At 33.0% G+C, this 13,111-nt stretch overlaps 1 protein-coding gene across 1 annotated transcript; it reads left to right on the top strand.

Moving 5' to 3' along the window:
* Positions 1–1,630: 1,630 nt before the first annotated feature.
* On the top strand, positions 1,631–3,751 carry LOC127902159 (uncharacterized; the record flags this gene model as incomplete). Its single annotated transcript, XM_052440865.1, has 1 exon — positions 1,631–3,751. A coding segment is annotated over exon 1 (2,052 nt), but the record flags the coding sequence as incomplete, so codon positions are not given.
* Between the last annotated feature and the right edge of the window lie 9,360 nt (positions 3,752–13,111).

The following is a 13,111-nucleotide window of genomic DNA, read 5'->3' as shown; positions in this document are numbered from 1 at the left end:
AAATAGAATAAATGATATTATTCTTAATTAGGTGACATTATAATCTTTAATAGACTTCTAAGCATTCCAATTAAAATAAAAAAAATTGTGGCGTGGCTACATGTTATATCTATTGATGAAGTCACAAAAGATTTGACCAAGACAACAGAGATAATTTGCCCTAATCTGATCTGGTTTCTTTTTTTTTTTAATACTGATTAGACATCAGATTACTGCATTACACAGATATTTACAACAACTGCTATTATAGCAGATATATTACTGTTAGAGTGCAATTTATGCACTAGTTTTGCATTATTTACTTCCCTTAATATCAATGTTTTGCACTTAATAATAGTGATTTACTTGTGTTTTACTTTTGTAGGTGCAATTCTATTGATTGATGATAAAATTGAGCTATAAGATGATGTTTAAGGATGATTGTTCTCTTGGAGAAATTATGAGCGTCAGAAGAACTTTGTTGATAAGGCGTGGGCGCGTGCTGTCAACTGCGGACCTGCAGTTTTTAGTTTAACGTGTTTTGTATTTTTGGTTATTTTTGTAATTACGAATTTAATATTTCAGATATTAGGATTTTATTTTAAATAGAATTCTAAAAGAGAAGAGAGAGAAAGTATTTAAGGGAGGAATTTATTGTGAAAAAGGGGGATTTTTGGGATTGGAGAAAAAGAAAGAAACCCTAGATCTAATTTTTCTCTTCTCTCTATGAAGAGCTAAACCTATTTTTCTGGTTGAAAGATAACGAAGCTTTGATTCATCACTACTGTGAGATCTTTCTTATGCTTTAATTGTTTTATTACTTTTTGGGTATTTGTTTATTCTCTGAATTAGTTTTATGATTATGTTTGTTAATTAGGTAATTGGCCACTATTTAATTATCAACTTAATCTATTGTCAATTAAAGGATTCATCGTATGAAGAATTTAATGTTTGTGACAAATAACATAGCAGAGAGTTGTGTTGTGAGAATAAACAATCTAATTTAAATAAATCATCATATGTGTTGATTAGGATTTGGGTCTCTCTGGTTTTTCAGGCTGTCAATTGATTAAATCCTATGATCGTATCTAGGGTTGTCTATTGATTAGGGAAATATCCAACGGTCGTACCTTGGTTATCAACTAATTAAGGAGAGATTGGCTATTAGAGGGTCTCAGTAGCTATAACCGGTCTATTCATAAGTAATAATAATATATATTTGAATCAATGATCAGTAGTCGAATCAAGCTGAGTTAATTCCTTCAACCAGAGCTTTCTCCAATTTGAATTACAACTTTAATTTGCATTCTTGTTATTTTAATTTGATTTTTATTATTGTCAACAATTCCCCCATTTTACGTTTTACGTTTCAAAAGGATTTAAATAATTACCGATCTCTGTGGACACGACCCTGCTCAATCACTATACACAATTTATTTAGAGTAGGAATTTATTTTTGTTGGCTTCGACACCCATCAAATTTTGGCGCCGTTGCCGGGGATTGGTGTCATTTATTTAATCCTTTTTACGTTTTACTTGGTGTATGGTTCGTTCTTCTCGTACAGGTACACTTTCGTTTGATCCTGAAATTGAGAAGACAGCTCGCCAGCTGAGACAGCAGACGAAGCGAGCTAAACAACGATCATCGTCGCCTTTGCTTTCTGAAATAGATACAGTACCTGATTTAGTTGAATCATCTAGCGATTCAGAAGAACAAGTGATGGATAGACCTGCACCTGTAGAAAGAACTCTTAGAGAGTTAGCTGAACCAGACTTGAATCAACAACCACTCTGCATTCAATATGTAGACTTGGAGGTAAATTTTGAATTAAAGTCTGGTCTTATTCATTTATTACCCAAGTTTCATGGTTTTGCAGGTGAAGATCCTCATAAACATCTTAAGGAGTTTCATGTTGTGTGTTCAAGTATGAGACCACAAGGTGTGACTGAAGAGCAGATTAAGCTGCGTGCTTTTCCGTTCTCTGTAGATGGGCTAGCTAAAGATTGGTTGTACTACTTGCCTCCTGGATCAATTACAACGTGGAATGGTTTGAAGAAGCAGTTCCTTGAGAAGTACTTTCCGGCTTCAAGAGCTGCCAACATCAGAAAAGATATTTGTGGGATCAGACAACTTCCTGGGGAGACTTTATATGAGTATTGGGAGCGATTCAAACAATTGTGTGCCAGCTGTCCTCAGCATCAAATTTCTGATCAACTTCTTATTCAATATTTTTACGAAGGACTGTCATTGATGGATAGGAGTATGATAGATGCTGCTAGTGGAGGCGTGTTGGTGAACAAGACCCCTACTCAAGCAAGGGAGTTGATATCAAATATGGCTGCCAATGCACAACAATTTAGCAGCAGGCAAGAGCTCACTTCAAGGAAGGTGAATGAGGTAAATATTTCTTCTGTTGAACAACGTTTAGATAAACTTACTTCTCTTGTGGAAAAGTTTGTTGTAGGTAATGTGCAGCAGGTGAAGACTTGTGGTATATGTTACAATATGGGTCATTCAACTGATATGTGTCCTACACTTCAAGAAGAACCCATTGAACAAGCCAATGCAGTTGGAGGATTTCCAGGCATGCCTCAGAGGAGGTATGATCCTTATGCACAAACATACAATCCGGGATGGAAGGATCATCCCAACTTCAGCTATGGAGTTAGGCCGTCAGGATTCCCACAACAGTATCCACCAAGACAACCAGCACCTCCACAGTCAAACTCCAAGTCAGGTATATCTCTTGAAGAAATTGTTAAATCACTTGCGACTAACACTCAACAATTTCAGCAGGCAACTACAGCAAGCATTCAGAACTTGGAGAACCAAATGAGTCAATTGGCGACTACAGTGAGCCGTCTGGAGTCTCAAGTATTAGAGAGATTGCCTTCACAATCTGAGGTGAATCCAAAGCAAAACGTTAGTGCTGTCATCCTTAGAAGTGGGACGGAGTTGCAAGAGCCTAGTAAGAAAGTGACAAAGCATGTAGAAGATGAGCTTGAGAAGAATGAATTAATGCCTCAATCTCAAGATGCACAACCCACCAAAGCGAAATCCCTACCTATTGTGATACCTCCTCCTTTTCCAAGCCGATTTGCAAAATCCAAGAAGGAGGAACAAGAGAAAGACATCCTTGAGACATTTCGCAAGGTTGAGGTAAATATTCCTTTATTAGATGCTATAAAACAAATACCTCGATATGCTAAAGTCCTTAAGGAACTGTGCACCTCCAAGAGAAAATTAAGAGGAGATGAAAAAGTTCACATGGGGGAGAATGTTTCAGCAGTTCTCCAAAAGAAACTACCTCCTAAGTGCAAGGATCCAGGTATGTTTACTATCCCTTGTAAAATTGGTAGTGTTAGAGTTGAAAAGGCTTTGTTAGATCTAGGAGCTTCTATTAATGTCATGCCTCGTTCCATTTATTCATCTTTGAATATTGGTCCATTAAAAGAAACTGGTGTGATAATTCAACTAGCTGACAGGTCTAATGCATATCCTGATGGGGTATTAGAAGATGTCTTAGTACAAGTTAATGAGTTGGTTTTTCCTGCTGATTTTTATGTACTTGATATGGAAGATGATAACTCCTCTAATTCTGTCCCAATTTTGCTAGGAAGACCTTTTCTTAAGACTGCTAGGACTAAAATGGATATACATAAAGGGACTCTCACTATGGAGTTTGATGGAGAGGTTATAGAATTCAATATGAATGATGCCATGAAATATCCTAGTGAGGAACATTCGGTATTTTCTGTGGATGTTATTAACCCTATAGCGCAGGAAATTTTTTACAAGGAAAAGACGAAGACATTTCATGATAGAATGATTTTGAGAAAGGAGTTCTCTGTTGGTCAAAAAGTTCTTCTTTTTCATTCTAAACTTAAACTTTTTCCGGGTAAATTACGTTCTTGTTGGGTTGGACCTTTTATTGTTACTAATGTTTTTCCTCATGGTGCAGTTGAGATTCGGAGCCCGACCTCTGACAGAGTTCTTAAGGTTAATGGTCATCGCTTAAAACCTTTTTATGAAGGTTTTTCGGTGAATATTGTGGAGGATGTGGCTCTCGAAAGTCCAAATTATGGAGATTGATGCATAAATGTGTCTAGCCAAAGACATAAAACAAAGGCGCTTTTTGGGAGGCAACCCAAGTGATTTATTTATTTTGGTTTTTGTTATATCTTCTTTTAATTTTGATTCAAATTTTTTTTTAAATAATGTGTTTGCTTATTTTGGTCAGAAGAAAATTTTTGATAAGGCGTGCCCACGTCTTAACTAATAAGTACTTCTGTAATTTTTAAAGTAAAATAGTTTTAAGGCGTGCCCACGTGCTTATTAGAAAAGTACTTCTGAAATTTTTAGTGTCTCAAAGTGATTCATCACTAAAAAAAAAAAAAAAAATTTAATTTTAATTGATTTTATTTCATTTTATTTTATTTATTTATTTCTTTTGTTCTTTCTTTTATATATATATTTTTAAAAAAAAATCAAAAAAAAATCATTGTTAAAAAAAAAAAAAATTTTTACTGTTCACAAAATCCCTAATTTTCCAGAAATTGTTTTCTTCTCCAGCCGTTTGCAGCACGCCAGCAGCAAACCAGCCAGCCGGAGAATGCAGCATCAGTCGCGCGCAACGCAAGCACCAGCAACGAGCACGCCCCGCAACGCAACTCAGAACCAGCTCTCGCGCGCAACAGTCCCGCAGCAACGCAGCCACGCAGACAGCATCCTGCACGCAACCAGCAGTGCGCAACCAGCCCCAAGCCGCGCAGCAAGCTCCAGCCGAGCACGCAACGCAACAAGCGTCACCAGCAATCCCCCAGCGCGCAGCAACAGCCGCAGCACGCAGATCCAGCGTCACCAGTTCGCAGCATCAGTCCCATCCGCGCGCAACTGAACCACCAGCCGTGTACCCGCAAGCTCCAGTCGAGCAGCAATAGTCCGCAACCAGCCTACGACCTGCATTCCAGCCGCGTGAATCGAAATCCGTGACAAGATGGAGCAGAATTTGGCCGCATACTTCAAGAGTGTGGGATTTATCCCACCATTCCCGCCAAGCCCATAGACGTTATGAGGATCAAAGCTCACAATTCAGGGAAGTTTTTGCCTTTAATCTTTTATCCTTACGCTTTAATTTTTATGTGAGCTTTGATTATCTTACATTGGGGACAATGTAAGTTATTGGTGTGGGGGAGGGATTTTTGCATTATTGATGCCTGGAATTATTATTTTCACTCTACTCATCTATTTTCATTCTACTCATCCTTAAATGATTTTGGAGTTAGTATGCTTCATATATTATTATTTTTCTTTTCTTTTCTTTCTCATTACTTTTTTCCCATCTATCTCAAATTATTTACATCTATTTTTATTCTATCATACTCTTTCATCACTCACATTTTATCTTTCACTTTTCATATTACTACATACATCTTTCTCACTTCTTATCATTTTTACCTTTCCTTCACTCATACCTTCTTCCCATTCTACACCACTATTGATGGTTGATTCATTTGAAGAGTGTACATGATTTGATGGCAAATTTACCAACTTTGTGAGGATTTGAGCCTATGAGCAACCACTTTGCTCTAATTATTTTTATTATGTGAAGATCAATCTTAGTTTGTTTATTCTAGAACTTGCTTTGTTATGCATGTTGAAGCCACATTACGGGATTTTTTGCATTAAAATGATAAGGGCAAACCATTTACCATTTTTCTATTCTTGCATTTTCTTTTTTTTTCTCTACCCGAAGACCTTGATTTACTATCTTTGTTTGAGCCTTAACCATTACCCATCTAATTCTCTCCGTCTACTTAACCATTTTTCTTCTTTTTGAGCCTCAATTTAAGGAGATTTTTGGACTCATTGTGTGGATATATTTTGTATATATTTTGTTGCTCTTTCTACCTTGTATTAAAGTTTCTCAATTAGATCAACAAGCATTATGCTTGAATTAAATTGTGCAAGGTTCATTTCTTTTGTTTGATTCAAAAAAAAAAAAAGGGAAAAAGAGAAAAAAAAATAGAAAAAGAAAAATCGAAAAAAAAAATCAAAAAAAAAAAAGAGAAAAAGAAGAAAAAAAAATGTTTACATTCGTGGTGACTTGAGTAGAAATAAGCATTTTGATATCATAAGTTCATTCAATGAGTTCATTCTTCTCATTTTGATCTCTTTTTCTTTCATAGACCTTTCTTTTTCATTTAACCTATTTAACCCCATTACAACCCTTTTAAGACCCTTAGATTTTTGCATTTTATTCATGTTTTGTGGATTGAGATGTGATATATGCGCAAGCTTATGGTAATAGCATTCTTTGATTTGATTTGAGTGCATAAATGATACCCTAAACACTTTGAGTGCATGGAGTGAAGTCATTGAGAGGGTTATTAAATCTTGTTGCACTTGAATTTTGAATGGATCTTCTTGGTGGTTGAATGTTCTTATTCTATCTTATGAGATTCTATGCTTTAAAAATCCTTGTCTCTCGAATGTTGATCGACTTAATTTCTTGAGGTATGCTTGCTTAAAATTGTTTTTGGATGAGTTGAGATGAGAATTTAGTGGAGATTTGAGATTAGTCTTGAGTTATATGCTTGAGGACAAGCATCATCTTGGTGTGGGGGAATTTGTTAGAGTGCAATTTATGCACTAGTTTTGCATTATTTACTTCCCTTAATATCAATGTTTTGCACTTAATAATAGTGATTTACTTGTGTTTTACTTTTGTAGGTGCAATTCTATTGATTGATGATAAAATTGAGCTATAAGATGATGTTTAAGGATGATTGTTCTCTTGGAGAAATTATGAGCGTCAGAAGAACTTTGTTGATAAGGCGTGGGCGCGTGCTGTCAACTGCGGACCTGCAGTTTTTAGTTTAACGTGTTTTGTATTTTTGGTTATTTTTGTAATTACGAATTTAATATTTCAGATATTAGGATTTTATTTTAAATAGAATTCTAAAAGAGAAGAGAGAGAAAGTATTTAAGGGAGGAATTTATTGTGAAAAAGGGGGATTTTTGGGATTGGAGAAAAAGAAAGAAACCCTAGATCTAATTTTTCTCTTCTCTCTATGAAGAGCTAAACCTATTTTTCTGGTTGAAAGATAACGAAGCTTTGATTCATCACTACTGTGAGATCTTTCTTATGCTTTAATTGTTTTATTACTTTTTGGGTATTTGTTTATTCTCTGAATTAGTTTTATGATTATGTTTGTTAATTAGGTAATTGGCCACTATTTAATTATCAACTTAATCTATTGTCAATTAAAGGATTCATCGTATGAAGAATTTAATGTTTGTGACAAATAACATAGCAGAGAGTTGTGTTGTGAGAATAAACAATCTAATTTAAATAAATCATCATATGTGTTGATTAGGATTTGGGTCTCTCTGGTTTTTCAGGCTGTCAATTGATTAAATCCTATGATCGTATCTAGGGTTGTCTATTGATTAGGGAAATATCCAACGGTCGTACCTTGGTTATCAACTAATTAAGGAGAGATTGGCTATTAGAGGGTCTCAGTAGCTATAACCGGTCTATTCATAAGTAATAATAATATATATTTGAATCAATGATCAGTAGTCGAATCAAGCTGAGTTAATTCCTTCAACCAGAGCTTTCTCCAATTTGAATTACAACTTTAATTTGCATTCTTGTTATTTTAATTTGATTTTTATTATTGTCAACAATTCCCCCATTTTACGTTTTACGTTTCAAAAGGATTTAAATAATTACCGATCTCTGTGGACACGACCCTGCTCAATCACTATACACAATTTATTTAGAGTAGGAATTTATTTTTGTTGGCTTCGACACCCATCAATTACACTGATATTTACAATCAGATATACATGATTGGACTTACATTATTACATTGAATTCTGTGAAGTACATGCCCAGAAAAATAAACCCTCACAGAGGAGGAATGTCCATACTCCACTCGCATTTCGCAAGGGAGAAGGATTTTTAAATATTAAGAACATATTTTAATCTGATCTGGTTTCTACTAAGAGAGGTTGCACATATTTTGATGATACCATGAGTTACATTATATTTGTTAGACTGACCAAGTTCATGACCGTGAATAAATTTACAATAAGCAAAGAACAAAGTAAAGTAATGTCACATGAGAAACCAATGACGAAAGGCAATCAAGAGGAAAAAGACAAACCTTAAGATGAAATTAGGCCTTGAGCGATCTGGACCTTTGCTGAAATTATACAAAAAAAAAACAAAAAAAAAATTGTTTTAACATTATTTCAGAGAAAAGAATCTGGAGAGAAAAATAAATATCCCATTTGAATTTCAGTTGTTTGATTTTTGGAGATGATTGCCCAGGCAAGTGATAAAAGCAAACGGCTTATTTGTGAGGACTGGTGAGGTTAACATTTATGTGTGTGTGTGAGAGAGAGAGAGAGGCAAAGAGGAATGCGAAATGCGAGAAAGAGAAGGCGAGAGGTGTGAGATTCGTTCCAAGTTTTCGATTTCAGAATGTTTTTGTGTTAATTTTATATCAGCGGTTCATAAAATAAAAAGGGAATTGAAGGGAGGAATTTTGAATAATTTTGATTTGGCGCACTTTTTGGCCGCCCATTTTGCCACCATTTGATATTTTAATTGTAAAACCTCATATTTGTACTTTAATTTTTTAAAACCTTTTTCATTGTATTCTATAAATTTATAATTTATAAACTTTCTTATTAGATTAGGTATTAAAAGTTCTGTTAAAGAATTAAAACTTTAAATATGTGTTCTGGATACGTTAAACATATATTAAAAAGTGTATTTTAATTAAAAATAAAATATTTATTCTTTTATTTTTTGAGCATTTATTATGTTTTATGCCTGAGCTTAGGCTGAGTCCGACCTGAAACACTCAGGCTCAGACTCGAGCCAAGCTTTTCAAAAGACCCATTGAACTTTTTAGATGGCCAATTCTTATTGGTTGAACACGCCTTTTTAATATGATGAGATGGCGAACTCGACCTACATAAGTTTTTCTTTTTTGAGCATATGAAATGTCATCGTTTTAGTTTATTGATGTGGCAATATAAAATAATTAAAATAGTAAATTTTGTTTCATAGAATTTTGTCATTGACTTATTGAAAATATATTCACATCAGTTAAATCATTGGAATCTTTTAAAACTACGTCATTTTTCAATGCCTACGTGAAATTAAAAATTTAAAAAGAAAGTTCATTGATAGAATTATGTCAAAAAAAATTAAAATATTTAAAACACATTTTTGTAAAATATTAAGATGTGAGATTTTATTTAAACCTTTTGATAGTATTCTGTCAAGAATCACTTAACTTTTACTATTTGTGGCAGAATTTTGTAACTATCCTCTTATAGAATAATCAAAATTTCAAGGCCTCTAAGATTTTGAAACGATTGTGTTTGCCACATCTGCAAAATAATATATCTGTCACAAAACTTTGACACATACATGACCATGTGAAAAGCATTCTGTCAGAGAAATCCTAAGTTCGTGCGCGAGAGTTGAACTCTATGAATTTTAATCCCAACAATTCGATGCATACAAAATATATACGAGTTTATGAGTGACGTATAAGTGCTAAAAGAGTTAAGTAATAAGTAAATAAAGTAAAACAAGTGACATGATATTGATACAATATTATTGTATCAATATTTATGAAAGAAGTTATATTAAAATTAAATTATATGTTGAGTACTGATCTTGTCATCTCATTTTGTTTAGATATCTTAATATTAAATCGATATATGTTGTATCGTTGGTTGATTAAATGTCATATCATTTAAACTTTAAAGTATATCCTTAACTAACTGAATTAATAGCATAAATAATTTATTTCAATAAGTCTTTGACTAGGTAAATGAGATTTGTAGCTTTCAGAAGAAACATAATATTTCAAACGTAAAATAGTAACTATCATATTATCATTCTTGTTTTTTTAAATCTGAATGAATGAGAATGCAATTTTAGAAGTCAACTTTAGTGAGATCGCATACCAATTCCAATATTAATTTAATCAAATCTTTACCGTCCCACAATCAATCAACGGTGCGAAACAATTAGTGGATCCACATATGAGCCATGACTGAGTACAATAATGGCAATTATTTAATTAAATATTATATTAAAATAGAATAAATGATATTATTCTTAATTAGGTGACATTATAATCTTTAATAGACTTCTAAGCATTCCAATTAAAATAAAAAAAAATTGTGGCGTGGCTACATGTTATATCTATTGATGAAGTCACAAAAGATTTGACCAAGACAACAGAGATAATTTGCCCTAATCTGATCTGGTTTCTACTAAGCGAGGTTGCACATATTTTGATGATACCATGAGTTACATTATATTTGTTAGACTGACCAAGTTCATGACAGTGACGCCCGAAGCCATGCGCTAAGTCAACATTAATTTTAGAATACTATCAAAATACTTAGGGTATTCTATTATATCTATTAAAAATCCGCAATTCCAAATCGATTAATTCCATATAGTAAAAAAGAAATTGATTTTGGGTAGAAACATTTCATTTGATAGAGACATTGTACTGGTTGTGGTTACAAAACTGTAAAGACACCATTAGATGATCATATTTTATTGGAACTTTTTAACTATCTATCAGTGTTTAAATTATGGCCTCAATGACTTAGTCAAACAATTTTCAAGTATTTTTATTTAGCTAGTTAATACATTTTGAATTTTAGGGGAGGTAAAGGCTAAAAAAATCTATTTAGATTTGATCCACTCTCCAATCTTTTAAAAAATGAACTTAAAAAAATACCTAGATTGTACGATAAAATACTCCTAAGAGAGAGAGAGAGAGACTAGTATGAGAGAGAAAGAGAGAGAGGAAGAGAGACAGAGACTAGTATATAAAAGGAACTTCTTATGTAGCATTTAGCTTAAATAAATATATTTTATTTACTTGTACTTTTTGTTATTATTCAAAAAATCTCATTCTTATGTAGCGCTTAGCTCACATGGGTAGGAGAAAATTAGGTTGTCATTCAATTATACTGTAATTAACTTTTAAAAAATCTAATTATTGACTTATGTATGATACATAATTTTCCTACCTAGTGGTTATATGATCACATTATTGGTCACGAATTTCTTTGCTTCACTAAGGAAAGACTATGAGTTCGGATATAATTTTTTTGTCAAACTGAAGACTGATCTCAAAATTCTTACCTTACCATATACAAAGAGTAGGAATTTTTAAGAATTTATAAGATTTAGATTGTTGCGTATAATTTATTTGACTTTGTTAATTTTTACAATTATATTATTTCATTTCAATCAAGTTATGTATAATACAAATAACTTTTCTCTTACGTGCACTAAATGGCATAAATTTTTGTGTAGTGTAAAAGATTTTATTCATAATTTGACTGATTTTGTTACCTTGCATAATAAGGTAAAAGAACCTTAGAATCAAGATGCAATTACTGGATTAGCAATAGATGCTTTACTGCCAACAAGCGTAAACATATATAAGCAAAAACAAAATTACAACCAAATCATAAGGTTTTAACATTTCACAAAGTATCACACTTCAAATAACTTGTTTCTAGTAATTTTAAAATATAAATACAAAAAACAATCCAAAAACTTTTATAAGCAAAGTATCACATACAAGGTTTCATAAAGGCCGTGTCAAAAGAATTTCTTTAACTATTAATTTAATAGTGATGATGATCTAACACTATTAAATTAAATTAACTAAATTTCACGATCAAAAATTCAAAAAACGTATAGAATTGCGGATCAGGTCTAATTAACAATCAAACTTAGCAACCCGCATGCATTTATGCCAAAAAAAATGTTCATAAGACTGCACAAAACCACCCAAAACAAAGAGAATAAATCAATCAAGGGCATAAACAAATTGAACAAAAAAGGGCAAGATCAGAGAAGAAACTGACCCACAACACTGGATCCTCCTGAGCCTAGCGTCATCGTTGCGGTTTTGATGATGTGTTAGCTGAGATCTGAGCAAAATTTTGACTGTGAGCTTGCGGGTGAGTGATGGTTGTTGAAGCCAACAAAAATAAATTCCTACTCTAAATAAATTGTGTATAGTGATTGAGCAGGGTCGTGTCCACAGAGATCGGTAATTATTTAAATCCTTTTAAAACGTAAAACATAAAATGGGGGTTTTGTTGACAATAATAAAAATCAAATTAAAATAACAAGAATGCAAATTAAAGTTGTAATTCAAATTAGAGAAAGCTCTGGTTGAATGAATTAACTCAGCTTGATTCGACTACTGATCATTGATTCAAATATAGATTATTATTACTTATGAATAGACCGGTTATAGCTACTAAGACCCTCTAATAGCCAATCTCTCCTTAACTAGTCGATAACCAAGGTACGTGATGGGTGTCGAAGCCAACAAAAATAAATTCCTACTCTAAATAAATTGTGTATAGTGATTGAGCAGGGTCGTGTCCACAGAGATCGGTAATTATTTAAATCCTTTTGAAACGTAAAACGTAAAATGGGGGAATTGTTGACAATAATAAAAATCAAATTAAAAATAACAAGAATGCAAATTAAAGTTGTAATTCAAAGTGGAGAAAGCTCTGGTTGAAGGAATTAACTCAGCTTGATTCGACTACTGATCATTGATTCAAATATAGATTATTATTACTCATGAATAGACCGGTTATAGCTACTGAGACCCTCTAATAGCCAATCTCTCCTTAACTAGTCGATAACCAAGGTACGACCGTTGGTTATTTCCCTAATCAATAGACAACCCTAGATACGATCATAGAATTTAATCAATTGACAGCCTGAAAAACCAGAGAGACCCAAATCCTAATCAACACATATGATGATTCATTTAAATTAGATTGTTTATTCTCACAACACAACTCTCTGCTATGTTATTTGTCACAAACATTAAATTCTTCATACGATGAATCCTTTAATTGACAATAGATTAAGTTGATAATTAAATAGTGGCCGATTACCTAATTAACAAACATAATCATGAAAATAATTCAGAGAATAAACAAATACCCAAAAAGTAATAAAACAATTAAAGCACAAGAAAGATCTCACAGTAGTGATGAATCAAAGCTTCATTAACCTTCAACCAGAAAAATGGGTTT

Source organism: Citrus sinensis, chromosome 5 (genome assembly GCF_022201045.2).
Source record: "Citrus sinensis cultivar Valencia sweet orange chromosome 5, DVS_A1.0, whole genome shotgun sequence".
NCBI lineage: Eukaryota > Viridiplantae > Streptophyta > Magnoliopsida > Sapindales > Rutaceae > Citrus > Citrus sinensis.
Note: the sequence above shows the minus strand (reverse complement) of the source record. Positions and strands in the feature narration are given on the sequence as shown.